This window comes from Catharus ustulatus, chromosome 9 (genome assembly GCF_009819885.2).
Source record: "Catharus ustulatus isolate bCatUst1 chromosome 9, bCatUst1.pri.v2, whole genome shotgun sequence".
NCBI lineage: Eukaryota > Metazoa > Chordata > Aves > Passeriformes > Turdidae > Catharus > Catharus ustulatus.
The window spans coordinates 6,716,212-6,742,086 of NC_046229.1; the positions used below are offsets into that span (position 1 = coordinate 6,716,212).

At 39.9% G+C, this 25,875-nt stretch overlaps 2 protein-coding genes across 9 annotated transcripts in view; one reads left to right on the forward strand and one right to left on the reverse strand.

Annotated features, from left to right (window-relative positions):
* OSBPL9 (oxysterol binding protein like 9) overlaps window positions 1-20,463 on the reverse strand; it is a 56,385-nt gene extending 35,922 nt beyond the window's left edge. For 3 of the 5 annotated variants that reach the window (XR_004418732.2, XM_033067859.2, XM_033067857.2), the window contains exons 1-3: window positions 20,312-20,463; window positions 11,866-11,916; window positions 7,882-7,960 (exon numbers count right to left, since the gene is read on the reverse strand). Coding sequence is in view for 4 of the 5 variants with exons in the window: in XM_033067859.2 (XP_032923750.1) it covers window positions 7,882-7,960; window positions 11,866-11,916; window positions 20,312-20,422 (241 nt within the window). In the remaining variant the exon portion in view is untranslated. Of the gene's footprint in view, window positions 1-7,286; window positions 7,737-7,881; window positions 7,961-11,865; window positions 11,917-20,311 lie in introns of those variants that run through there. The other 2 variants (XM_033067861.2, XM_033067858.2) reach the window with 2 other exon arrangements.
* EPS15 (epidermal growth factor receptor pathway substrate 15) overlaps window positions 20,402-25,875 on the forward strand; it is a 66,352-nt gene continuing 60,878 nt past the window's right edge. For 2 of the 4 annotated variants that reach the window (XM_033067856.2, XM_033067855.2), the window contains exons 1-2: window positions 23,825-23,896; window positions 23,986-24,093. In XM_033067856.2, the coding sequence (XP_032923747.1) occupies window positions 24,025-24,093 (69 nt within the window). In that variant the 5' untranslated portion in view covers window positions 23,825-23,896; window positions 23,986-24,024. Of the gene's footprint in view, window positions 20,464-23,824; window positions 23,897-23,985; window positions 24,094-25,875 lie in introns of those variants that run through there. The other 2 variants (XM_033067853.2, XM_033067852.2) reach the window with 2 other exon arrangements.

Here is a 25,875-nt window from a genome sequence, read left to right on the forward strand (position 1 = left end):
ACAAAAATAGCCATGCCATGTCTGCAGTTGAGAGGGCACTAACAGTGCCTGTGTTTTTCTCTAAGTGCTGGAATTCTAATTCAGTTTTTACTGCATTTTAACAGTGAACATTTGCACGTGAAAGAAGCTAAATCCACACAGAGCTGCATAATCACTGCTGTGTGCAAGAGACTGGAATCATTAATGGCTGAAACATTGCACTTTACTGTGATTATGTCAGTTAAGCTATTTTTACCTTTTTTTTCCTAGTAGAATTAATATTTATGAGCTAGATTACAGTTTGTTCCCATATGCCTAAGCCCTCACTCCTCTGTGTCTATGGTGCATCCTTTGAAAGACACCTGTATCATTTACTGTGACATCTCAGCCATATCTAAGACAACCACAGGGTACTTAACATGATCACAGTCCTATTTATGACTAGTTCAAAGAAACACACTTGAAAAGTATGTAATTCACTACAGTGAGTTTTAATATGAGTTTTTAATGTGTGTTTTTCGTGATCTGTCTGGTTGAGCTTATTCCTAAGATATTTTAACATCAATCTTACACTAAAAAAAAATCTGAACTCATTCCTAGATAAGGTCCAAAGAAAGAAAAACAATTATTTGACCAAAGAAAAATTGTAGCATGAAAAAAATACTAAACAAAAGAATTACTGCTTTTACTGAAGAATTTTTGAAATTATTGTTTAAAACTGCCTTTTATTTTATGAAACACTCCTTTATCTCTGAACTTCCCAATCTGCTAAATCAGATATGTCAGGGATTTTCAAAAGTTATGTTCTATGATGATAAGAAGGCAATTGAAATGCAACTACATTAGATGCTCTCAGCCTCTATTAATTTCCCAAATAGAGAATAAATTTTATAATTCAGAGTTCCTATAATATTTACTTTGCTGTTGAGAGATTATATGTGTTTATATAACGTATACCAAATGTTAAAGTACAGCATAAAACAGATTACTTTTTCCAGCCTAAGCTTGATAGCATCTAAAGATTAGATATAAACAAGTTTAACAACTCTGCTCCACAATACAGCATTTACCACCAGCATTTCTAGGTCATGCACAGCAGTACTTGGAAGACAGAATACACACAAAATATATCACCTCAGATTCTGCATACTGGTGTTTATTTTTGTGTGTGTGTGTGTGTGCATCTACATGGGCATCAGGGTGAAAGAAAAACCTGAAGAATTAGTGAAAAATAATTACTAGATTACTTATAAAAACACCATACTGTCACAAAAAGAAATGCATATTTTATTTTCATTCACTGTGACCTACTTACAGGCAGAACTCAGTAAGAAGAGTCTATTACACCCACAGAGTCAATAGAGTCAATTATGCAGCCTTTATTCTGACAGAACTTCCACTGATTTGTATGCAAAATTCCTGTATTTTCTCAGCCAAGAGCAGAACTAATGTAGTATCTTTACACACAAATCACCAGATAATAGAGATGAAATCCTGGCTACACTGAGATCGATAGGATTTCTGCCACCAGTCTCAATGGAGAGAGATTTTATCAGTAGTGCTCAATAAGGTGGAAAAGTCATGCATCACAGGACTGTTCCATGGCTAAATAAATTGCTATTTAAAGTCACTGAAGGCCTTTCAAACCATAGAAAAACATGCAAGATGAAGCAGGGTTTCATATAAGCCTAGCAAAGCACTGCTGACAAATCCCCCCCTCACACAGGCAGCTCCCACATCTGGCAGTGAGCATTATTTCCTCTATATCATAACTTTGGAGTAGTCACAATCATTATTCTCCCTCCTCTTAATCCTCCCCCTGATGCCATTCTCCACCCATACACATAAATCAACCCTCCTTTTGTTCTGCAGGTGTCTGAGCAGCCTGAGCTCCCTGTCCCTACAGGAAACTCCTGTGCAGTCACAAGACACAAAGTCATGCCCAAACAAAAGGCATCAAAAGGTCTCCTGTGTACAATGTGCTGGTAAGATTAATCTGTGATCTTGAGAAATCAACTAAACTATTCTTTTATTGTTACCTAAGCTCAAAAGCCTTTTTAGTAAGCTTTATAATCAGCCCAGAAACATAGCTTTGGGTGGAAACTTGTGGGACAAAGGAAACACATGATCAAGTTGCTATTAGTTCTTTCTGGAACCAAATTGTAATTTTGTAATTAAACATTTCTGAGTGTGGGGCAAATCTCCAAGTACATGTTTTTTCACTAGAGAATAATACTTAAATATTAATAATAGCAACACTAAACAGTACTTCATATGGTAGTCTGTGGAAATGGCTTATAGGGTATGTTTGTATTTAAAATTATTCATAGAATCACAGAATGGTTTGGTTTGGAAGAGACTGTAAAGATTATCTCATTCCAACCCCCTGCCATGGGCAGGGATGTTTTTCACTGTCCCAGGTTGCTCAGAGTCCTGTCCAACCTGACCTTGAACACTTCCAGAGATGGGACAGCCACAGCTTCTCTGGACACTCTGTGTCAGGGCCTCACCATCCTCACAGGAAAGGATTTTTTCCATTGTAGATCCCACTGATAAAGCTCTGAAACTATTAGTTTAAGGTGGAAACCATATTTTGTCTTGAATTGGAAAAAAAATCAGAACAAAAATGCAACTATTTACTTAGCCAATAAAATCATTATCAATTTAGCAGGTCAAACTCAAGGTTATGGCTATTTGTAATTTCTTATTAAAACAGAAGGAAAAAGCATGCTGAACTGCATCAATATCCCTCCCTCCTTATAGTGAGACCTTTTCTGGCCATTTTTCTCCTTCCAAAATACTTGCCATGTATCACATATACAGCTAAGAGATTCATATTGATGCCAAAAGTACCAATTTCTTCCAGAGGATGAAAAAAAGAAACCAAAACAACACACCACACAGATACTGTTTCATGGTATTATTCCTTTGCTATTCTCAAGTTTAACACATATTTTCAAATCTGCAGCTTCAAACTCAAAAACAGAAAACCAGGAGGTGCTTATATTTGACCCTAAAAATTGAGTACAGGAAGTCCAATTAAAAATGGCATGACCATGGGGTGATTGGAAAACCAGACAATTACAACACAGGATGCTGGTGCAAGGACCTGCATGAAACAGGAAAAGCACAACCATGCACCATTCCCTGAACTCTGGGCACATGTTCCAACAACTCAAAATACCAGTGCAATACATTAATTGCAAAAAAGAGCAAAGAGAAGAGAGGGGAAGACAGAAAAATCACTGCAAAAGCTAAACCTAGCTCAGGCTCACAGGAATTTCTGCACTTATGCCAATCAGGGGACGATGAGATGCAGCCCAGAACTGTGTGCAGCCCAGATCTGGTCAGGTAAAGGGAGGGTGACAGAAGCTCAGCTTTACTCTGATCATAGCTGCTCATCCTCCTCTGCAATATAAAAGCACAGTTGAGCATAGCACAGAGGAATTCACTGTTTCAGCATCACCAGAAGCCTAAAGGACTCAGAAAAACTTAGGACAAACAATGTTGTCACAGCAGTTACAGACATCACTTAAGAAACCAGCATATACCAAGAATTCACACCAAAATCTCTCTCTAGGCATTTTTCAAGATCAAATTGAAAAAGCTCTATAACTTTTTGTTTTTAAGGGCTGCAATTGATGAATCGTTATTTAAATCAGGTAATGTGATAGACTTAAGTGCCTCTTTCTACCACAAGGGCAGTCAGCTTCCTGCCATCTATTTCATGGACAATGCCAAAGATTTCTAGAAGACTATAAATATTGACTATTTCTGCAAGTAATGTTGAAACACAGGTATAAAACCAATATAATTTTGATACATAATGCAATTACTCAAATTCTCAAATTCTGATACTGCTCAGCAACTAAAGCCTTTGCAGACCCCAGCATGTCCTCAATAAAAATGCCTCCCACCATAATAAAAAATCCTTGTTTTTATAACATTATGGCAACTTCTTGCTGGGCATATCTCCCTTTTTCCTCAGCTGGGATGGTGGGCAGACACAAATCAAGCTACAAAACTGGGAAAGGATGGGAAAAAAGGAGAAATCTACCTTTACCAGCTGACAGCTTTCATGTCATAGGAGAATAAGTTGCACAGCAACATTCATGCTTCATTTCTCAGATACTTTTGTGGCAGGAATAGGAAAGGAAAACAGAAAAGCTAAAGCAAAATCATCTCAGACCAATGCACTGGACTGCTTCCAGCCTTTCCATCCTTTATTACACAAAACAGTGGAAACAAAACTGATTTGCCTTCCAAGGAACTGTACTGCAGCCTGTAAGAATCAGAGCTGGATTTTCAGGTAGGAGTTTAAAAATCTGATTTTTTTTTTTAAATATGATTTTTTTTTCTGCATACAATGTATTCTAGTGAAGTATTTCAGTTCAGATAGAAGCTATTATTGCTTCAGGTTAGACAGCAAATCAAATATCAAGAAGAAATACAAAAATACCCTTGCCAGAGTCTCTTGAACATCATGTTCCCACTCTTCAATTTAAGTCACAAGCATCCCAGTGAGGAGACAGAACAGCTAAGTAATATGAAGGATTGAAGAAGTGAATTTCCAAATGGAAAGAGCTTAAAGCTTAGTGATGATATGAAGATGTTAAAAGAAAAACAAACCCAACCCCCACAGTGTTTGAAAGTTATGGAACATTTAGAGCAGAGACAGGTACTTCAGCAAGGAAAAATACATTACCAAGAAAAAGCTTCCTGACAGGAAGGTGAATTAAACTAAAAGTATTATCCCAAATGTCTTACAGCAACTTCAATGGATTTTTGCATCTAATCTGAAAAAACCCACAAGGGAATACTTTAAGATCTACGTAATTCAGAAGCCTCACAAGCAAGCCATGAAACTGGATATTCAGCATGCAGCATGACAAACAAGGACTAATCAGGAGATAAAATACTTTACTTTTATATCTATTTTAAAATTTCTGAGGTCATTCTACCTCCCTTCCCCCTCCAATATGAACAATAATCAGTATACCTGTACATAACAATAAAATACAGGGAAAAAAATCTGCTGGGCACTCTGGCAGAGCAGAAGTCAAGCTCACAGTAGAAACAAAAAATGTTTTTGTTTTACTGCCCATATTTAATCAATTCACTTCTGTCCTTTATACCCAGGTACTAAGGATATGGATCCCATTTGGGATGTACCCAGTCATCTTTCAAAACCTACAATATCTTCCTAATCAAAACTTTTTAATTTTTACTGATGTTCAATACAGGGGCAGTCACTAGGAAGCACAGCTGAGAAAAGAGGAAGATTGTCAGAAGCAGAAACAAAATATGAATTTTCTGCTGAGAAAGATTCAGAAGTGCCAAAATCCAGTGACAGGCAAATCTTAGTGGGAGATGCTGGAGCTTTGGCACTTCAGAAATTCAATTACACACATACCCACACATATGGAATCAACTTGGACAGTTTTAAATTACTTACTTGCCCTTCATCTCATTACTTCCATCTCTAGAGTGTTAGTCAGATGTGTAATTTTGAGCAACTGACATTAAGAAATAATTACTTAACCCAGAATGAAGTTTTTCTTTTATTTTTCCTGAATTCAAATTCTATCACTGGCTATCAGCAAAATTTCACAGAGGCACCAATCAGTACTTAAAGTCTGAGTGAATGGAGAGCCTGAAAGAGAAACTGTTCCATTGCAGACAGGACCCCAACTTAGGTCAGGAGATCTTTGAAGGCTTGCATTTTTAAAGTTCTGGTTTTTTTCCCCAGTGAGGCTCCAGCTTGTTTGAACCCCTGTCTGTCCTTGAGAAAGAAGAAAGGCAGCAAGAAGGAAGGAAGGGACTGTAAGTTGCCATTCCTGCAGTCTTCTCTTGTCCAAGACTTCTTTTATAAAGGGTGAATGAATTCATAGCTATGACTATCTTGCAGAACAAAAGCTCCATCTTAATCATATATTAAAAGTTAGGAAGAAATTGTTAGGAATTTTGTATGTTTTCTTGGATCATTCCCTACATAAATGACCTATACATCCTATGTAGTCTCAGCATATATTTTGTAATATTTACATTATTAATCACTTGCCATTCATGACTGAAAGTGACCTACATTTCGCATAAATTAAAACCTGTGTAATTCTGAATTAATTTAATATAATATACAAACATTTGACATAAATATGACAGAGGTTGCACGAAGTGAGAATGCATTTACAGTGGCTGTAACAGCTACATTTATAGTTCCACAGGGCTTTTTTTTTTACACTGAAATATCACAGGACTGATATCTTACCTGTTTTTATACATTTTTGCATTAAATCCAAGTATGTCAATACTGTGCTTGTATCATTATAATTTCCTGGGTATCAGGGACATTATCTTCATAATATGGTAATAGAAAAAGCATAATACACAAAATAGTGTACAATATCTTAGTTGCACACTGAAGGAGGATATGCAGAGAAAGAGAAATTATAAAGCACAAGATGTGACAACATTGCTGTTCAAAAATTATCAATATTACTTAGAGCAGAACATTACTTATGTCAAATACTATCAATTTTTTTAAGACACCTGGCTACCCAAAGGAGATTATAGCACATAACAAATCACTGAAAACAAGATTTAAAAAGGTTTATCTCAGCAACTAAAGATTAGAGATTTCTAGATTTACCTGTATCAGGTTCTCAAATATTCAGCAGTATTTAGCTTTGTAGTACTGAAAAACTGCCCTAGTACAGCATTCCATGACTGCATTAGCAATTAGCTTGCATTTTAACAATTATCCTTGGGAACAGTAGATTTAAGTATTACTGTGAGCTCAGCATTATGAAGGTGTATTTATAAGGCTTAATGCAGTGAAAAGCCAGAGGACAGCAGCAGCATTTGAGAAAAACTACAGCACAAGGAATACAGAAGCCAGTGACAATATGGTGTACAATTAATATTTATCATTAGAAATAGTCTCACAAAAGCAACAGTATTGATGATAATTCCCATTTGCAAATCACTGATTTAAGAATATGTACAGCACCACATAAGTTATAGAATTATTTCAGTTTACATAAATTTAAATGACTGCTTAAATGCAAGTGTGCCTCTTGGATATTTACAGTTTCCAGCTCTATACAAAGCAATTATTTAGTCACCGCATTTTAGAGCACAAGCAAAAGGACTAACAAATGTTAGCAGCAAAATATTTTCATCACACTTCCCTAGGATTTTAACATTCAGAAAAAGGAAGTTCTCTATTCAATATTAGCACAGTATTTAGTCCTACTGCTGCAGACAAAATCATTGAAGTAGTACATAGCAATTATATAGAGCCTTACCCTTTCTACCGGTGAGCCATAGCATGCAATGACGAAACATAGCAGTGGCAGATGGCATTGGTGTTAGGAAATGTGAATAAAAGGATAATAGCAGAGAAATGGTGACTGGCAGACAAGACACAGAAATGTAGATGAAATGAATGCAAGCTGGTAAATCTTGAAGCAAAGCTCCACCGTTAAGCCAAACGTTGCCTCTAGTCTCCTCATAATTGAGCATTAAGTTCTATTTTGATACAAATTGCAACCTTCAGCCCAGTCTTGATTCTCTTCATAAAGAAATGCATCATTGTTTCTTGATAACGAAGGTCAGAAACGTTTTGTAAGCGAAACCCATAATCAGAAGCACATTACTTTCTCCCCTTGAGTGATTTATTCTTTACATTATTCATCTCCAAATCCTGCCAGAGCTACAGTCTCTTTCTAGCATATATGTATCCACTGCAGATGTAAATCCCTGCCTAACCTGCAGCACCCCTGGATCCAGAATGTTCTCAGTGTGCTCATTCATGCTGTTCTGCTGCCAAACATTTAAAATCATCCATCAAACACAAGTGGAATCTATTATAAGAAAAAACAATCTCTTCTTTCAGCTCACCCTGAAAATGGAAGGTTTTCTGATCAACAGTTATTGTGAAGGTGCTGTCGTCCTCATCGTCTATACCAATCACAGCTCCCTGTGAAACAAAGAACAAAATCCTGATAAGGCAGGCAGTGACATCAGCAGCAGACACTCTATCACTACACCACTGGAATTTAAAAAGCTTTGACAAATTAGAAGCAAACTGAATACAGCAAAGAGCAAAAAGATTCTCTGTTCAGTCCTAGGATGCAGTCAGTTCTTTAATTTTTAGTTGCAGGAAAAAAATAGAGAATGTTTGTAAAGCTACTATCTGGATAATAATATGCATCTTTTATTTTTGTAATGGAGGTTGTTTTATGCTGCAGTAGTTCCCTGCTACATTCCAACTTATATTTTAAAGAGAGCAAGAAGCAATATTTTATATGTATTTTCCATGTATAAAAATAACAAGTACTCTACAGAAAGAAGCTCTTGACCTGATTTTATCTACCAGCCTGTAACAAAAAATAAATCATTCTAGCAGAATGAATTTGGCCCATCATGTCATGTCACTGGTACACTGAATAATCTAATTTTCAGTCCCTAAGTAAATATTAACAGTAAGTAATCAGGATATATCAGAAGCAACTAGCTTTGTCTTCTAATTCTTCATGAATTATTACAAGAAAATGCAAATAAATAAAAGACCATCTGTGCATAGCTGTTTACAAATCTATCCACATTTTCATTCCTGTCCCCTCCAACATTTATAATAAATAACAGTTTCACCAAGGAGAAGACACACAAAAAAAGACAATTCCAAGCCTCTGCCAACTCCAATAAATTCTAATATTCAGCTCAAAAATCACCAGTGGATTTATTCAGTTTCTTTTCTCCTTCTCCAAGGAGATGCAGCACCAGGATCTGTTGTACCCTGGAAGGTGCACATACTGAAAGGGTAAATTCTGCCCTTACTCTCAGAGTACACAAAGAGTAACAGCACTACCAGGAGCCCTGAGTCAATTCCAGCCAGTGCTTCCATCTGCTCAGCCAAGCACCCACAGCAGGGCTGGGGGTCAGGGATGCATCAGCCAAAACCTCAGGATGGTTTGCGTCCAGACTTGGGGGCACAGGGAGCTGAGTCAGTGCTACCCACACAAGTTCCTCACAGTCCCTACCTGACATCTGTGGCCTGTGGGACCAGGTCATGCATGGCTGGGACCAGCACAGACCCCACAAGAGTGGCAGGAGCAGTCCTAGGTAACAACAGCACCAACCATCTGTAATCCAAGGCTGGAAAGGATAGCTCCAAGCTGTTTTTTTATTTTCCTCCACTGATAAAATGTGCCACTTAACCTCTCCAAGAATATATTCCATATAGGCTTTTCATAGACAGCTCTGTGACCACTATAAAAGAGACACCTAAAAAGTGTACCCAAGTTAGGATAATTCTGAATACTCTAAGTGCCAGGACACAACAGCAACCAGGTTTCTTGTAAATACACCAGTAGATAAGGACTATCTGGCACTTTAAGTACATGTTTTGTTGTGCAGTAAATCAGGTGGTCACTGCAAGTTGTACAATATTGTTCTCCTCAGCAGCTGTATCACAGAGTCACTGTTGTTGGAAAGGAGCTCTAAGATTATCAAATCCAGTTGTTAACCCAGCACCACCGTGTTCACCACTGAATTATCTCAGCAAATGCCACATGCACACATCTTCTGAAACTTCTAGAGATGGTGACTCCATCACTTCCCTGGGCAGTCTTTTCCAAAGGTTGATCATTCTTTCAGTGAAGGAATTTCCCCTAATATCCAATCCAAACCTCCCCTGGTGCAACTTGAGGCCATTTCCTCTCACCCTGTCACTTGTAACCTGGGAGAACAGACGGACTCTCACCTCACTACAACCTCATTTCAGAGAATTGTAGAGCATGACCAGATATTCTGCTCAGAGGATAAAGGCAAAAGACTGAGACAGCTCAGTTCTGCCCCATCCTAAGTGTGGGAGCAGGGAGAGCTCTCCTGGGCTGTGAACTCAGCACAAACCTGTGTGCAGTGCATGTACTGTCACTCCAACACTGGCACAAAGGGTCTGAGCCAGAAGCACAGAACATGCTTCCTCTGTCATGCAGATAATACATCTGAACAAGTAAAATTAAAAATAAGAGCAGGAAAGTTTATGGATATTCCAGAAAACTTTATCAGGATGTAAGCATAATGCAGATAACACAGAATGTTTTATGCCTACATTTCCCTAACTACACTAACACAACCAGCAAAAGAATTTGAAGATGAAACTTCAGGCCCATGAAATGTGCATCATGAACAAAAAGGTGAGGAACAAGCTTTTCATAATCCATTCCAGAGAAAGCAAATGCTTAAGCCAAATTGTTTAAGTTCCATGTTTGTTTATGTTCACACCTAGAGTTACAAATCAACAATTACCCTAAACAGAAAACCTCTTTGATAGAATTTCAGACTGCAGAAGCCCATCTGTTCAGCTATCAGTATCACTGTCATCTGCCAGGGGAGCTGCTTTACAAAAGCAGAAAAAAAGGAAGACTCCTTCCTCCCTCACAAAAAAACCCAAACAAGCAAATCACATGTATTCAGAGAAAGGCTGAGGGAGTCCGTAAGTTTTCAGAAAACTCCAAAGAACAATTTGTGATGGAAGAGTGGTAGATGGGAGAAGACAAAGGAGCTGTTTTATGTTAAATACATGTAAAGATGGATATTGAACAGATTGTTCACTTTTAGTATTTCCTAAACTGGCAGGGTGAGGCCAACCTCCACAGTGACAGGCTCACTATTAAAGCAGGCATGGCTTTTTGGACTGAATTTTTCTGCACAATGAAAAAACCTTCCTCATGAATCTTTGTGAATTTCTTGTTCTAGACAGTGGCATGAGCATAGATTTCCCTTAAAGAAATTCTGAATTAAAACAGGAACACATTAAGCAAGGCAAAGTGCAAAGAGTCACCTGGAATCCAAGTTAATGGGGATTCTCTGAGTCTCAGAAGGCTACAGGTACCCACAGAAAGACTGGAAAGGACTAGCAACAGAGGGAAGGAGTAACTGGGAAATGCACAGTTTTCCTTCAATACTCATCACTTTATTCTAGACTTCTCTAACTTCAACTTTTAAAATGCTCCCATTCATATCCATCATTCTCCTCACTCCTTCTCCCTACTTGCTCCAGCTCTTCACAAGACTGCAGCATGCTAGAACCAGAAATTCCATGAGAAAGGGGGAAAATATAGGAAAAGGACTTGTGTAAGAAACAGTTTTGGTATGAGCATGACCACGAGGTAGAAACTGGGCACATGCAAAGACATGACAGCACTGTCAGCCCACTTCAGTACTGCCACTTCCACCTGCAACAGCAGCAGTTGAGGAGAATGTCCCATGCCAGAGTGCCTCAAACAGGCAATGCTCAGCTTTCCCACTCTGCATCCTCTGCCTCTCTTTCCCCAGTCTGTACACCCCCTTCCCACCACATTTAAAAACTTTGCCAGCAGTGTTCTCCCTTCCCTTTCACTAAGCTCAAGCCCAGGTAGGCCTAAGGAGTGTCCAAGCCAGCAGGATGGAGGACATGGTAAGAGAAGAAATCAGGACAGAAGGAAGCAGTTTCACAATGACTTCTGTAGGTACAGAAAACTAAATACACATCTGTATCTGTGTATATACAAATGGACCTCCACACACACAGAAATGAGAACTGCAAACAGCAAATTTTTCATCGTGTCTGGTACTAACCCATCTTACTCTGCCACAGAATGCCTTCTAATATATCATATAAAATGTGCAATATTTTTATACCATATATAAATTATAGAATGTAATTAGCCCAGCATGTCACTCGACCTCTAATGTTTTCTTTCTTTAAATACTTTCACTATTTCAGCATTTTGCAGAGTCAGGAATGGAGCCCAAACCTCAAAAGTCTCCTTGCAGTTCCCTCCATTAGGACATATTATACACAGTAAGTCATTAAGTACTGAATAAAACAACACTTACCCTGAGTCTAACACACCCTCGGCGTGAGCCTCTCATCATTTTGTCTTTTGACTGAAACAGAAAAAAAACAACAGATCAGTGGGTTAACAAATATAGTAAGAAGAAAGTTATTCAAACTAACAGAAAAAGAATAAAGCATTTTTGCATCATGTTTTAGTGGCTGATTAAACAAGATGCAATTTCTGTTAAAAATAGGTTCGTTCCCACCACCATGGTATGGAAAATAAATCCTTCTGAAAACAAGAATACAATATAACACTACAAGAAATTTTCTAAATGCCTTCAAGAAATACTTATGAGATGCAGTCCACACCTCTAAAGAAAGCAAAAAGTAAGGAAGAAGAAAGGACTTGAGAAAAATTAAAAATCAGCAGTATGCTGACTCACATCTTCCTCCTTTCTCTCCTATTCTCAGGAAAGTGTCCATAAAACAAAATCCAGCTGTGCAGGCAGAATTGCACAATTGAAATTATGTATCTGTCAGAAACTTTGGTGATTTATACCCCTTTTAGGCAGATACAAAATTCATGTTTAAATTACATATTTGTAAATCTACTTCCTAGCTAGTACAGCCCACTGTCATTATCACAGTTTCAAAAATTAATGTTTGTAGGAACCCAGATCAGAAAACAGGATTTTTGTGTCTGTAACCAGTGCTGAAACGCACATTAACCTACCTTGCAAAATTACTCAATCTCTTATTTATTATCTGTTTGAAGCATTGGAAAAAAGCTTCAAACCCCAGCCCACCCCCCTAAGTAGGGAATTCTGAACAGTCAACTCACTTTCAGCTTGAAATTGTGACACTTGAGCTTTCAGCTGTTCCCACCACTGTCTCAGGCAAAGCTGACAAGTAACCATTGCTATTGGGCAATAGTGGCAAGCTCAAGTAGCACACACAAACTATTTAAGGTAAAGAAGAAAAAGAAAATATTGAGGTCATCCTGAATACTTGGTTGTCTGGTTTTGACTACCCACACACACACTTCCTGGTTCTTAAATGATAAATTACTTGCTATTGTAGCCTGATCTGAAAGGTAGTCCTGTCAAATAAAACCCCTTCTCTCTTGCCATCCAAATATTCAAACTACATTTTTTCAGGTCAGGAAAACAACAACTGTCACTTGTGTCTTATGATTACATTATCTTGCTGGTATCTTTTGAAATACCCAGTTCTTTGCAGCAGTGTATCAATAATTCCATCAAGACAACATATTGATGTTATTATCACCAGACCTATTTTCATTGAAGCAATTAGACAATAAAATCTTGCTGACATTGATGGAAAAAAAAAGACAGGACAAGAAGTGTCAGTCTTAAGAGTAACAAATTATTCTTCATCTTCAACATGTTTTAGATATAGATAGGAGGAAAGAATGAAGCGGCCCAAGCAAGTCCTATTCACTAAAGATAAAAGTAAAGGCATAGCACTTGGGGCTTCAAATAATGTTTTAAGCTGACCTCTCATTCAATTCAGGCTCCAATTTATCAGAGCTGTCTTTTGAGTGTTAGAAGCCATGAGCATTAATCTGCTTGTTTTCACATCAGCATATGTTAGCTGGTCAAAGTGAAATGCAAGACCTGCAGTGCCTCTCTAATGTATCGTACAGATACATAATTTCTTTTTAGACAGAAAGCACATAGGGAAGACTTTTTGAAGCACTGCTTTGTTTTGGTCTTTTTTTTTTTTAACCTCAAACCCAAGAGAGGATCTAGTTACAAAGTTTCTCTAACAATTTCCTATGAGAAATTTGGTATATTTGGGACATAGCTCACTAGAGAATGCTTTTATTTTTTATACTCACTGCCTTGAGAGTTCTCCTAAAATGGGAGGACTTCTGAGAGCTTATCACTCCCTCTGGTGGTTTCTGGAAGAAATATTGGCATAATCTAAGCAGGAAAGAAAATATCTGGACTGAAGCTCCAACAGTGCAGCGGCTGCAGGGACCTGATGAGGTCTGATCCCACGAGCCAGGCAAAGCCCTCCCAGCTCCCTGTGCTGGGCACAGGCACAGAACCAGAGCAGACAAAAAGCAAAGGCAGCAGAAGAGACTGGGTTTGGTTGGGTTTAGACCCCTCAGCAACATGTAGGAAATTTGAGTGCTCATCCCAGTGCAAGGGAGAGTAGAATCCAAACAACTCCATTTCCACTGACCAACAACTCAGCTGCACAAGATACAGTAAAAGCCTCCCTTTTTCTTCTCCACCACATTTTAATAGAATGGAAATTAAGTTTAAACCTTATAATGTCCTTAATCTGTAAGAAGAATCACAAGAGAAACAACAGGTCAGAGTGTGGGCCTCTATACCACAATTTCACCATCTTCTGACAGAGCTTTACTTGGATAACACCAATTATAAGAAAGCACTACATTGAATTCATCCTACCTGAGTGCAATAAAGCACCCATCATTGCAGTGTCTGAATTCCCTGAGCTCCAGAGCAGGCTGCCATCTCCCACACACACAGTGCTGGATTCTCTCACTGGCAGACAGCAAACCTCCACTGCTGCTGCAGGACAGTACTTTAAAATACAATTCAGCTGATATTTTAGATTTGACCCCCTCCCCAAATAAGATTTTAAAACACAATTCAGCTGACATTTTAGATTTGACCCCCTCCCCAACTAAGATTTTATAAAAATACAATTCAAATACTTTCAGCTTCACCTTATTATTCTTTGGTTGAAATTAGGTTATGCAATACATCCTATTAAAAATAAAGCCATTCCATAACTGTTTTGAGGAATGGTTCCATTTCACTGAACAAAAATTCCTACAGCAGAAAGACATCTCTAAATGGCTAGTAAAAAAAGCCACATTTTACTTTCCTTTTATATTTAAAATTTTAATATGCAGCTATCTTTTCCAGTGCTCAGTTTTATAACCAGCCAAATTACATTTTCCATAAGCTTTCAATACACACTGTACTGATTGTGATGATAAATAACTTGAACAGGTTATAAGCAGACAGCAATATGAGATACATTTCAGCTGCAAGTCAAATAAAAATTTGTAAAAATGAATAAAGCTATAGACTATTACTGCAGGGGGAATTCAGGTATTTCCCAAAAAGATGTGGCCTTTATTGGTTTCTCTTTTACATATACACAGTGAAGTTGATCACATACAGAACTGATCTAACATAAGGCATTTCAGGTAATCCACAACTTCTTAAGAGAAATGAAAATAATGATTGGGCCTATTTAAAGAAAACAAAACAAAATTGAAATCTAAACCCAAGCCCCAAAGATCCCCTCCTTAATCTCTAGAAGTACTACTGTTTTATTTCAGTTTTAGCTGTTGCATTCAAAGTTTAAGGCTTCAAATAAAACCCAACTGCTCTGCCTCCAAAAGTTCTCAAGTTCTGCTTGTAGAGAAGGGCACAGAACTTGAAGGGGTGCATTTCTGACTCACTCAGTGCTGTCATGGAAATCCCTAACATAAGTACACAGATGAGCAAAACCACTTGGGACATTTATTTCCTGTTAGGGATGACGAACCTGGAACAAGCTGTATCTATAAACAGTAAATCTTTGCAATTTATCTACATCTACTTGAGAAGCTTAAATTTAGATCACTTTCCATAATAGTAATTTTTCTCATCAAATCCTAAGGCAATGTTCATTTTTTAAGCAGAAACAGACCTCAGCAATTTGAAGCTTTACAGGCTGTTCCCATTCCTCCAGCTCCCTTGCAAGGCACACACCATTCTCAGAAGAGAAGCTCCCTGAGCTCAGGGACAGCATCTCACAGCCCTGGTTTTTGTGCAGCTAAAGCTGGGACCTTTTGTGGGTGCAGCCATAAAACAGGAGATAAAACACTGCAGCAATAGCTGAGGTACCACTGGGGCTCATCTAACCCCAACAGATACCAGGATTATATTAAATAGGTAAGGCAATGTTTTATAGGTCCTGGCACAGAAAAGCATTACACTGTTTTAGAGAATCCTATGAGAAATTAATGTATGTGAGGCCTTAACTGGATTGAGGTGTAAAAGGTACAGCACAGTCCTGGAACCCTCCATTCAGCCTCTTCCCCAAAAATGCACAGACTGAACTCCTGTAGCTTCAACCTAACTACTAAAGAGGAGTCAACTACTCAAATTATAATCCTTTAACAGTTTATTCAGTGTATCAAAATCTGTGACACAAAGTTTAAACTATGTACAAAATTCAATTTAGTGTTGAATAATAACCAACAATATTTTTTATCCCTTGACCATAAATTCAGAATTATTTTTATTATTACAAGTTCACTCACAGTTTTGTCTGTTTTTAATAGACTCACTAAGTTGTTTTCAGGGCATGTGACAGATCAAGTTATTGTAAGAAAAAAGTGTCATTTCATCTGAGAATGGAAAATAGAGACCTCAGAGGAAACATTTGTGAAAAAGCAGATGTGTTTTTTTCCTGTTTTCTTGGCATTTTTGCACATAGCAGCTGATTGAGAAATTGCATTTGGAAGTGTTCCACTGGAAGTCTCTACCATGGGGCCACCAAGCCATGACTGCAGCTTCAGAGGCATCATTTCAAATCAAGTCAGTAAGGTTTGTCTTCAGTTCACCACCAAAGATTCATAAAACTGCTCCAAAACTTGAGTCCCTCCAACCCACAAGCAGTTCTTCAATACAACCAAGTTGCTAACCACTTATAATGTTGAAAAAGGTGAGATACATGAGAGGGAAAGACACTTTTATACTGCCACAACTACTTTTCCTAACAACTGATTTCACACAGCTCTTGCTCCAGGAAAGCAGTCTACCAGCAAAGGTTTTAAAACTAGTTTGATGGAATGATGAACAAAAGAACAGCACTTAAATCCATTCTTTAGGCACTCACTGGTGCAAAATCCATTAAGATGATGGGAGGCTCCCCAGTTTGGTTTCAGGAACACACAATACAGGGCTGTCATACACAACAATTTTTTTCTGGCAGCCCTCATTTGCTGTGCAAGGCAGCTCTTTAAACCTGCAACATTTTGAATAGTTATCCTTTCAATACCACCAAATGTCAAATATCCACGAAGTTTTAAAATACTTTAAGGAAGTGACCTTCATCTTGTGCCGTTTTAAGCACTGTTTGCACAGTTATGCCAGTTCTGCTTTCAATTTATTATACAATTTAAATATTTATTTAAAGAGTACACTTAAAGCTAGAATTTAAATCAGATTTTCAAACTTGAGTGGTTCTCTGGATTATTTCTACAGGATTCCCAAGGGTTATCAAGGCTATAGCTGATGTGTATTTAAGACAGCACTTCTGCCAGAAAACACAAACAAAAAGCAAATTGCATTTGACTCCCCCTTCCTCCTTGACCAGTTCTTTGTCTTCATGTTCTCTTCCCAGCATAATGTCAACACACGTTTCTACACTGACATGCACAAAACAAACAACAGAACAAATTCAGCTGAAAAAATAAACCAGCACAAAGCTATTTTTCATCTGGAATCCAGCTCATGGAACAACTCTACAGCTCCTGCACCAGCAGAAGGCAGAAATGAGCCACTTCAAGACTTGTCTGATAAATATTTCAGTGTAGCCAACAACACTGAAAACCCACAATGCTTCAGTAACTTCTATATGTAAGCTATTTCCTCAAGAGAAAACATTGAAACACATATCAACGAATATTGATGAGAAAAAAGAAATAATTTGTCAAGCCACTGGTCAAACTGATTCAAAATGGCAAAAAATGGTACATTGTCATTTAATTAATATTTTGTTTTGGGGGGTGGGGGGGGAAAGTGGCCATTTACTGACACAAGACAATCATTTAAGCAAAAACCATGTGAAAAGAATGTTTGGATGACAAGCTCAGATCATGCCCTCTAAATTACAGAATTCATAAGTAACTTTACACATAAGTCAACATTAGCAAAACTGAGGATGAACATTTCAATTTTGAATGAGGAAAAAAAAAAAACTCCTGGACTACAGAAGTATAAAAAAGAAAGCCAACAATTTGGCAAATTGGGTAAAAGGCTTTTGCAAACACGTTGTAAACACACGTGAGAAGACTCACATTCACACATGCAAGTAGTACTGCTACTGTTCACTGCAATGCAAGTACAGAGGATGGAACACACAAATGAAAACAGAAATAAATGTGACTATTACATTTTTTTCTTTTTTTCCTGACTCTGACTTGATGTAAAATCTTTGGACTTGCTCCTTTAAAGTTCTAATTACTCCAAAAATGGAATTTTACTGAATTCACTTGCTTCTGATGTATGTATAAACATATTCAGATTAACAACAGTCATTCATTCCACCAAAAGACAAAGCACAATCATTTTTTTTCACCCTGAGTGCAGTGCTATTGCACACTAATTCTGTTTGAATGTTTAGTTCACATTAAGGGTGCTTTTCTGCAGTCTATTTTAAGTAACTACCAAGGAGGGCTAAGTACAAGAGTGCAAGGACATGCCTATGGAAGAAGTTTGTGGCTCAGGCTCTAATGGAAAGTTCAGCTGCATCAGGAGTTATTTGCCTGCAGTTTCCTCCCCAGTCAAAGGTTAACAGGCTGTGGGATCTGTTGGAGAAAGTGTCTCCTGTCTGCAGAACTTACTGGATAGCAATGGGCTGAGGAGCCTGGAGAGATGATGAGCTGATCAGGTATCTGTAATCCCTTCTATCAACAGAACTACTTCTAGATCTGCTTTCCAGACAGCCGGGCTGAAACCACCCCAGCCCACCCCACCCATGCATTACACTCCTGGGAGGGGCCAGATTCAGGCTCAAACACCAGCCCAGCCTCATTAAGCCAGGCAGTGTGAGGCAACTCCACTGCTTCAGCCTGAACTGGCTCAGAGGGAGTACAGCACACAGGGCTGAGCATCTGATCACAGTTTGTTCCAAACACAAGGCTGCCTGTGCAGAGCACAACAGGCCATTGCCCCATAGAAATAAAACCCCCAAACCTGCCAATGTTTCAAATTCATGTTGTTTACAAGCCTCATAAACTACCAGTCAGGACTTAATACTTCAACATTAAAGCTGAAGCAGTGTCCTGCCACCTTCTCAATGGTGAGATTGGTTCTTGAGAGGTGTGAAATTATACAAAATAGTGTAATGTATGCGTAGGAAATAGGAAATAATTAAATAATATAATTGTATTAAACAGCTGAAGACCATGGGATGAAAGTCAGTGCAATATCCAGAATTATAATTATACACACTAGTCATCAGTAAACGTTTCTATTTCTGTAGCTGAGCATTAAATGACTTTGCACCTTGGACTGCTACTTAGACCACACTGACTAATTCATCTCTGTCAAGCAGCTGACATTTGAAGAGCCATTATACAGCAACTATAAAAGCACTTCCATTTCTGCATCTACATCCCAGGTGAGAGATTTTGAATCAACATAAAGAAAATTGAGAGGCTGTGACAGTTCTGTGGTAAAAACCTTATCCCTCTCCCAGCATGATGGAAATCCAGATTTAGTGAAAAAATTTTATATGCAATACTTCTGCATGAACAAAGCTTCACAGACAATGTGATATGTCAAGTGATTTGCTGTAAATCTATTCCAACTTACTACAGGTTTAATTTGTATGTGTTTTATTCAGCCTGGTAACACTAATTGCTCCAAGAGAAGAAAACTTTGCTGCATGGATGCAGTTCACCCAGCGAGCCTTCAGATTTCAGAGGGTGTATCCTTGAAAAAAATTAATTCATACCATTAAAATACTTGTAAGTTACGTAAAAATACGAATAAGGAAGGTGAACAAGCCAGCAAGGCAGGATCTGCCAGGGGTTACGCAAAAAAAAAAAAAAAAAAAAAAAAAAAGTAAGGAGAACATCACTGTTTCTTAAGACAGCGCAGTTAAAAAGTTCGTGCCGGGAAGTGGGAAGTGCTGAACAGAAACGGGAAAGTCGATCCGGCTCTGGGAAGCAGCTGCGGGCGGCAGCGAGCCGAGCCCGCCAAGCGCGGCGGGACCGCGGGAACGGAGCGCCGGGCGCGGCTGGGCGCACACGGCCCCGGGAAAGCGGCACCGCCCCGGCCCGCCGGCTCGGCTGAGCCCCCACAGCGGGATCCCGCTGGACAGGGAGGGGAGCGCCGGGGCAGCGGGACCCGGCAGGGCGCAGCCAGTACCGAGCGAGGCTCCGGGGCAGGGGGATCGCGGGCAGCCCGCGGAGGGAGCGTGGCCCCGGCTCTGCCGGGAGACCCCGGGCGGGTCCCGCGGCCGCTCCCGCCGGCGGCGCCGCCCGCCGCCAACAACAACAGCGCCGCTCGCCCCCGCCGCTCCATCTCCCGCAGCGCCGCCCCATTGGCTGCTCCCGCCGCCTCCTCCTCCTCCATTGGCCGTTCCCGCCGCCTCCTCCTTCCCCATTGGCCGCCCGGGCGCCCGCACGCCCCGAGTCCCCTCCCCGCCCCCACCCTGCGCCTCAGCCGGTCCCCGGCGCCTCCTCGCCCGCCCGGCCCGCCCGCCGCCCCTCACCGTGTAGTAGGAGAGCAGCCCGGCGTTGTAGTCCAGCACGAACCAGCGGTACTGCCAGCCCTTCATCACATTGGTCCATTTGCTCAGCGGGCCCTCCATGATAGACGCCATCTTAGCACCGGACCGGCACCGCCGCGCACGCCGCGCGCTCGGTGAGGGGAGCGGGGGAAGAGACTCGGCGGCCGCCGGGCGGGGAGGGGCGGGGCACGCAGCGAGGGGGCGGGGCCACGGGGCTCCTCTGCCCCAGGGGGCGGCGTTTGCGCGCGCAGCGGGGCGGCGCCGTGAGGGGAGCGGGGCCGTGAGGGGAGCGGGGCCCGGCGGGGGCGGCCCCGGTGTCCGGAGAGAGGAAGTTTAGGATGCGGGGATTGAGGGCGCTGCCTGAGGGATTCCATCCCTGCGGCTTCTCCTCAGGGCCCCGGGAAGGCGGAGAGCGAGGCGCGAGGGAGGGCTGTGAGGCGGTGCGCTGGGGGCACGGCGCGCTGGCGCTGCGGACTGTGAGGGCGGGAGGGCGTCATCCTGTCCCCTAAAGCACTTTGGAACCTTTTAGTTCCTCTCTAAAACGCTTGGCACCGCTTGGAAGCTTGGAGCATCTCTCGCTGTTGTCCCTCTGCCTCTCGGCTTTTTGCATGTCCAAAGTGCCCTAAGTGCTAAATCAAAGTGGTTTAACAATAGAGTCCGAGGGGGCTTCTCTTCAAAGTGCTCCACGTCCGCAGTGTCTAAAACCCATTCACGACTCGAGATGACCTTTAGAAGTTAAGGCTTTGGTGTGACACAGCTTTCCTGTGGACTCATCCAAGAATGTGGAATGAATTCCCCACGAGCTACGGACAGTTGCAAATCTGTTGTTCAGCACAAGGCATGGGTTTGGCACCGATCTCCTCTGACATAAGCACAGAACTTGAGCTGTGCTTTAACATGAAAACTTCAAAGGACCCATAGGGATACCAAGTGTTCCTTCCTGGGGATCAACAATAAAGCAGCAGAAGTAGTGCTTTTACCATGAGGTTTGTGTTTATCGTGCAGTCTTTAGTGTATTCATTAGTAACTTTTTTTTCCCATTCTGCCTTATAGCCCTTTTTTATTCTTTTACTATTTAAATGCCTTTATAGTCGGGCTGAAGTAGGTTTAGAGTCTCACAACACTGCAACTTTATACTAAGTTAAACAAAATTTCATAGAAAATCATCCCTTTAGTGATAAAGAATCACTCAAAGGTGGTGTGTTTGGTTTTAGGAAATAAGAAATATTCCAGATTTCGAATTGTCTCCCCATTTCACATGTCACATTGTACAGTAGTTTGTCACCAATAGGACTTGGAACACTGATACTCTTTGGGGTCACCTGGTGGTGTTTTTATGCGTGGGGTTACCAGTTTAAGGTACCTAATGCACAGTCTGGTTTTGAAATTTAGCTTGTTAATTTAGATAACATTTTTTTTTTCAAGCTGCATATGACCTTAGTAGTCTGGTTTTGTTCTTTAGTTTTACTGACTAAACAAAGCAGGGCTGCCTAGAGATTATACCCAGGCAAGCAAAACAAAAAACATCAGATGGTGCCAGAACATTACTAGTGCTGCCAGTTAAAGCTGTAGCTGGACTGGAGCTTTATTATCTCAGATCACTCCTTTGGCTCTATTATGCCACAGAAGCTGAAACAATGCAAAGAGCTCATGAAAAAAAACCCCTTTTGGTTTAACCCTGAAAAACCTGTGTGTAAGCAGAGCATTTGCAATGGGAAATTCTCCACAGAAGAGCTTTGTATTTACTTTGGTTTGCCAGAGGCTGAATTTCCTGAACTTCGGTTTATGCTGAATATCTTAGTAGTTCTTTGTTCTCTTTGACTTGTTTGTGGGGAAATGTGACAAAGGCTTGTATCCACCAGAAAAAGCATGTATTTTAGATATCTTATTTTAGCTGAAAGTTTAGAGTAGGAAAAACTGTGTTAACAGATATAAAAGGGAGAATTCAGCTCAAGGTTTCTTTTAGAAATGTGGTGTGGATAGTCTCTTGAAGTAATTTGGCAGAGATCAGAGAATCATTGTTTTTCAGAAAGCCCCACACCAATTGAAGTAAATACATTTGAAATTACAATCTTTGAGCATCCAGGGTATATTATACAGGTTTATGCACTTTCTTACCAGGATGTTCTGTCTTCTGTGTCTGTCACATAACTCCCCTGTATTGAACATGGATCATGAGGGCACTACTGAAGGATTCAGGATGAACTACTCAGATCCTTCTAAAAAGATTCTTGGGGCCTATTCAAATTCTTTTGAAAGATCAATGCAAACATTTTCAGTTCATTTAAACAAATCAAAAAACTGAAATCAGCCCCAACTGTGCCATATTCTCTTTTTATATCCCTTGTATTTTAAATCATTAGCATCAATTACTTTGATTTGAAAATGGCTTAAAATAGAAGTTAGTGAGTAATTTCTAATAGAAGCATTTATTTTGCTTAAACTGTTCCATCTGAATTCCATCTGGATCAGTTACAAAGAGCGGTTATTTTCTGTAATTATAGACAGTTTTATTGTGATGATCTCCATATTTTACACAACTTGAGTGTCACCCTCTGTAACATTTAATACTTACTGTCACCTGAGAGAATAATGTGCTGCAGAGATAACAGAGCTGGGCTAAAGTCAGCAGCTGCTACCTTGTGCTGCATTTGTTTCATGCACTTCTCCATCAGCTAAATCTTGTCCAGCACCATTCTCTTGCCTCACAGAGTCTCAGTTCTGCTATCCTGCCACAGTGTCCCAACCACACACACGTTTCCTGACCATGAAGTGGCCTCCAGGGTACTCAGACTGTCCCAGGAGGAATGTAGGGGGAAACCTCAGCTATTCCCAGTCCTTCCTGTGTTTTCCAGGACATCCCAGTTTGTACCCTACTTTTAAAAATTTCTTCTGTGTTATTTTGTCCAAGCTTGTCCTGTAAATTACATTTTTGCCCGTTACAGTTTAAATCTGCATGGCTTCTATCCAAAAGGAAGACACTGCTGATCAGAGTAAATACCAGTGAAGGACCAGGGTAGACAATGGAAGCAAGAGAACCCTGGAAGTCTGATTCTTTAAAAGGAAAATGCTTTTCTGTTATAAATTTTGCTGAAGTTATGGCTGAACTCAGAAGAACCTCAGTGATGAAGTTGTGGCTTGTGGGTTTCCTTCAGGATGTCTGGGAGTGTGACTGGCAGCAGTGAAAGTGGCTTTTGGTTCTCCCAACAGCTGCAATTGCTTGGGGTTCTGAGGAACATAAGGAAGGCATTTGAGAAGAGAACAAATAATGTTTTGTTTCAGTTTCTTTTCCAACTTCAGAAATGTGCTGGTAGTTTAATTTTGTGTTGCTTGTCCTGTAAGTTCACTGTGTCAACTACTGATAACCTAATCATCATAATTAAAAATGTATGTTTTAGCCTGATAGTGGATGATTCTTTTTTTGCTTGCTGACAACAAGTAATGCCTTTTATTTGTACCTTCAGGGAAACACTCCCTCCATTTTATTTTTTGCAGTAATAAACTACAATCAAGTAGAAGATGGAGCATTCTGTGTCATCCTCAGTCTCCAGCTACTGTCCTTTACAGGTGTTTTCTAGTCCCTCTATGCACATCCCAACTACACTAAGAATAGGAGCACTGTCAGAGCCTAAGCATTTTTGATTTTATTTCTTCAGAATTATGTTTGGTTTAGGGGATTACAGAGAGGAAGATAGATGGGAGAGAATCACCTTCACCCTACAAGCAGTCATTCTTCAAAGAGGATAATTAAATCAAGTATGACAGTAAGTGCCATTGAAAGTAGATTTACTGAATAGATTTATTGTACTGTCACTGGTTTTAATATAAATGTTTATGAAAAAAATCAGCAAGACAGTGGAAGGAGGACAGTAGCTGGTTTCTGAGGCAAACAAATCATTCTCTTGCACCTTTCTTGCCAATTCCTCTATGATTCTATGAAATAAAAACCATTAGTGATACATTTTCCCAAATCTGTCCATTTTAATCTAGTTTTTCTCTGATTTTAATGAATTGTCATAAATTCCTCTAGGTCAGGGCTGAGGAACCTCGTTAAGGGCCAAGCAGACCTCTCTGAATCTTCTAAATGACTCCATATTAACATATTCTGGAAAAAATCCAATTACAGCGGGTCGTGTGGGAATCAAGTCATCAAGTCTCAGTATCCCTGTTCTGTTTCTGCTTATTGCTTATGACTGTGTTTGGTGTAAGTTCACAAGAGAAGGGGTTTTTCTTTTTGAACATTAGATCTGCCTTCCTACAGTTCAGAATCTCATCCATCCTTCCATGGTGTGTTTGGAGCTGCCCTGGAGAGCACTGGAATATCAGAGCCAGTTCCTCAAAACCCATGGAATATATTCAGCCAAACCGTGATACCATTGAAAACTCTCTCTTGCATTTAAGACAGAGATGATGCTGAAACTCAGATTTATTCTGTGTGTAGTTATTTAATCCTCTCTGGTAGCCCTGTCTGTCAGGGGGATGATGCAGCAAAGACGCAGCTGACTCACCTCACTGGCACTGGCACTTGGCAGGACTGGGAGGAGTTTGTCAGATGTTGTTGCACTGTTTTAGAAACAGGGCGTGGAGGGGCTCAGTTAAACAGCTCCGGTGACTCACCTAATGGCCAATCCTGTTACAAGGTCTACAGAGAAACACGTTTTAAGGACATTATAAATTGGTGTGGCTTTGAAACAGTAACAAAACTTGAAATTGTGGTGGGAGGTCTCTTAAGAGATCTCTTAAATTCAGGTTTTGCAGCACAGTGACATAAACATTATCTGAGAGTTGCAGGAGTGTAGACTGATCCTTCAGGACTCAACGTCTCCTCAAGAAGTACATTTCTGGGCTTGTTGAGGGGCTTGGCTGTTAAGAAATGTGATTATCTTCTGCCCTCACTTTAATCAGAGGACAAAGAATTCCTCCCACATATCCTGATCACACGTGAGACCTTCAGTGTTCTGAGGGGAAGACATTAATAGCAGTAAAAATTTAATGAGGGAAGCACTTTCTAACAAATGCTGTAACTTAAACATTAAAATTATTTTGTCTTAGATTTATATTAAAATTACCTAGCCTTTATACTAAAGAAATAGTTGTATAGGCTATTTTCCATCTCTACACTGGCTGAGATCTGTAATCTGAAAATCAATCTATCAACAATGAATTTTGGTGAACAATTCATTGTAATCTTTGTATTATTTTATTACAAAACTTACAATATCATAATTTACTCTTGAGATCAACAGCCCATGGACACTTCTAAAATTCAGGGTGGACAGAGTGCTGGGCCATATTGTCTAGTCTGTACTTATGCCAAGAAAGAATGAATCATATTATCCTTGAGGATAGTATGGTAATTCCAACCTGGTATTGTGGGAGTCTATGATTCTTTGCTGAGTACAGGAATTTAGAATTCACAGCATGCTGAATCCCATTTCATACTCCTAATGCATCTCTTAGATGGGTAATGCCTCATCATTTGATTTAAACATCTCATCATCCTCTGGGCAGAATGTATTTAAAATTTAATGCAGAAGTCCCTGCTA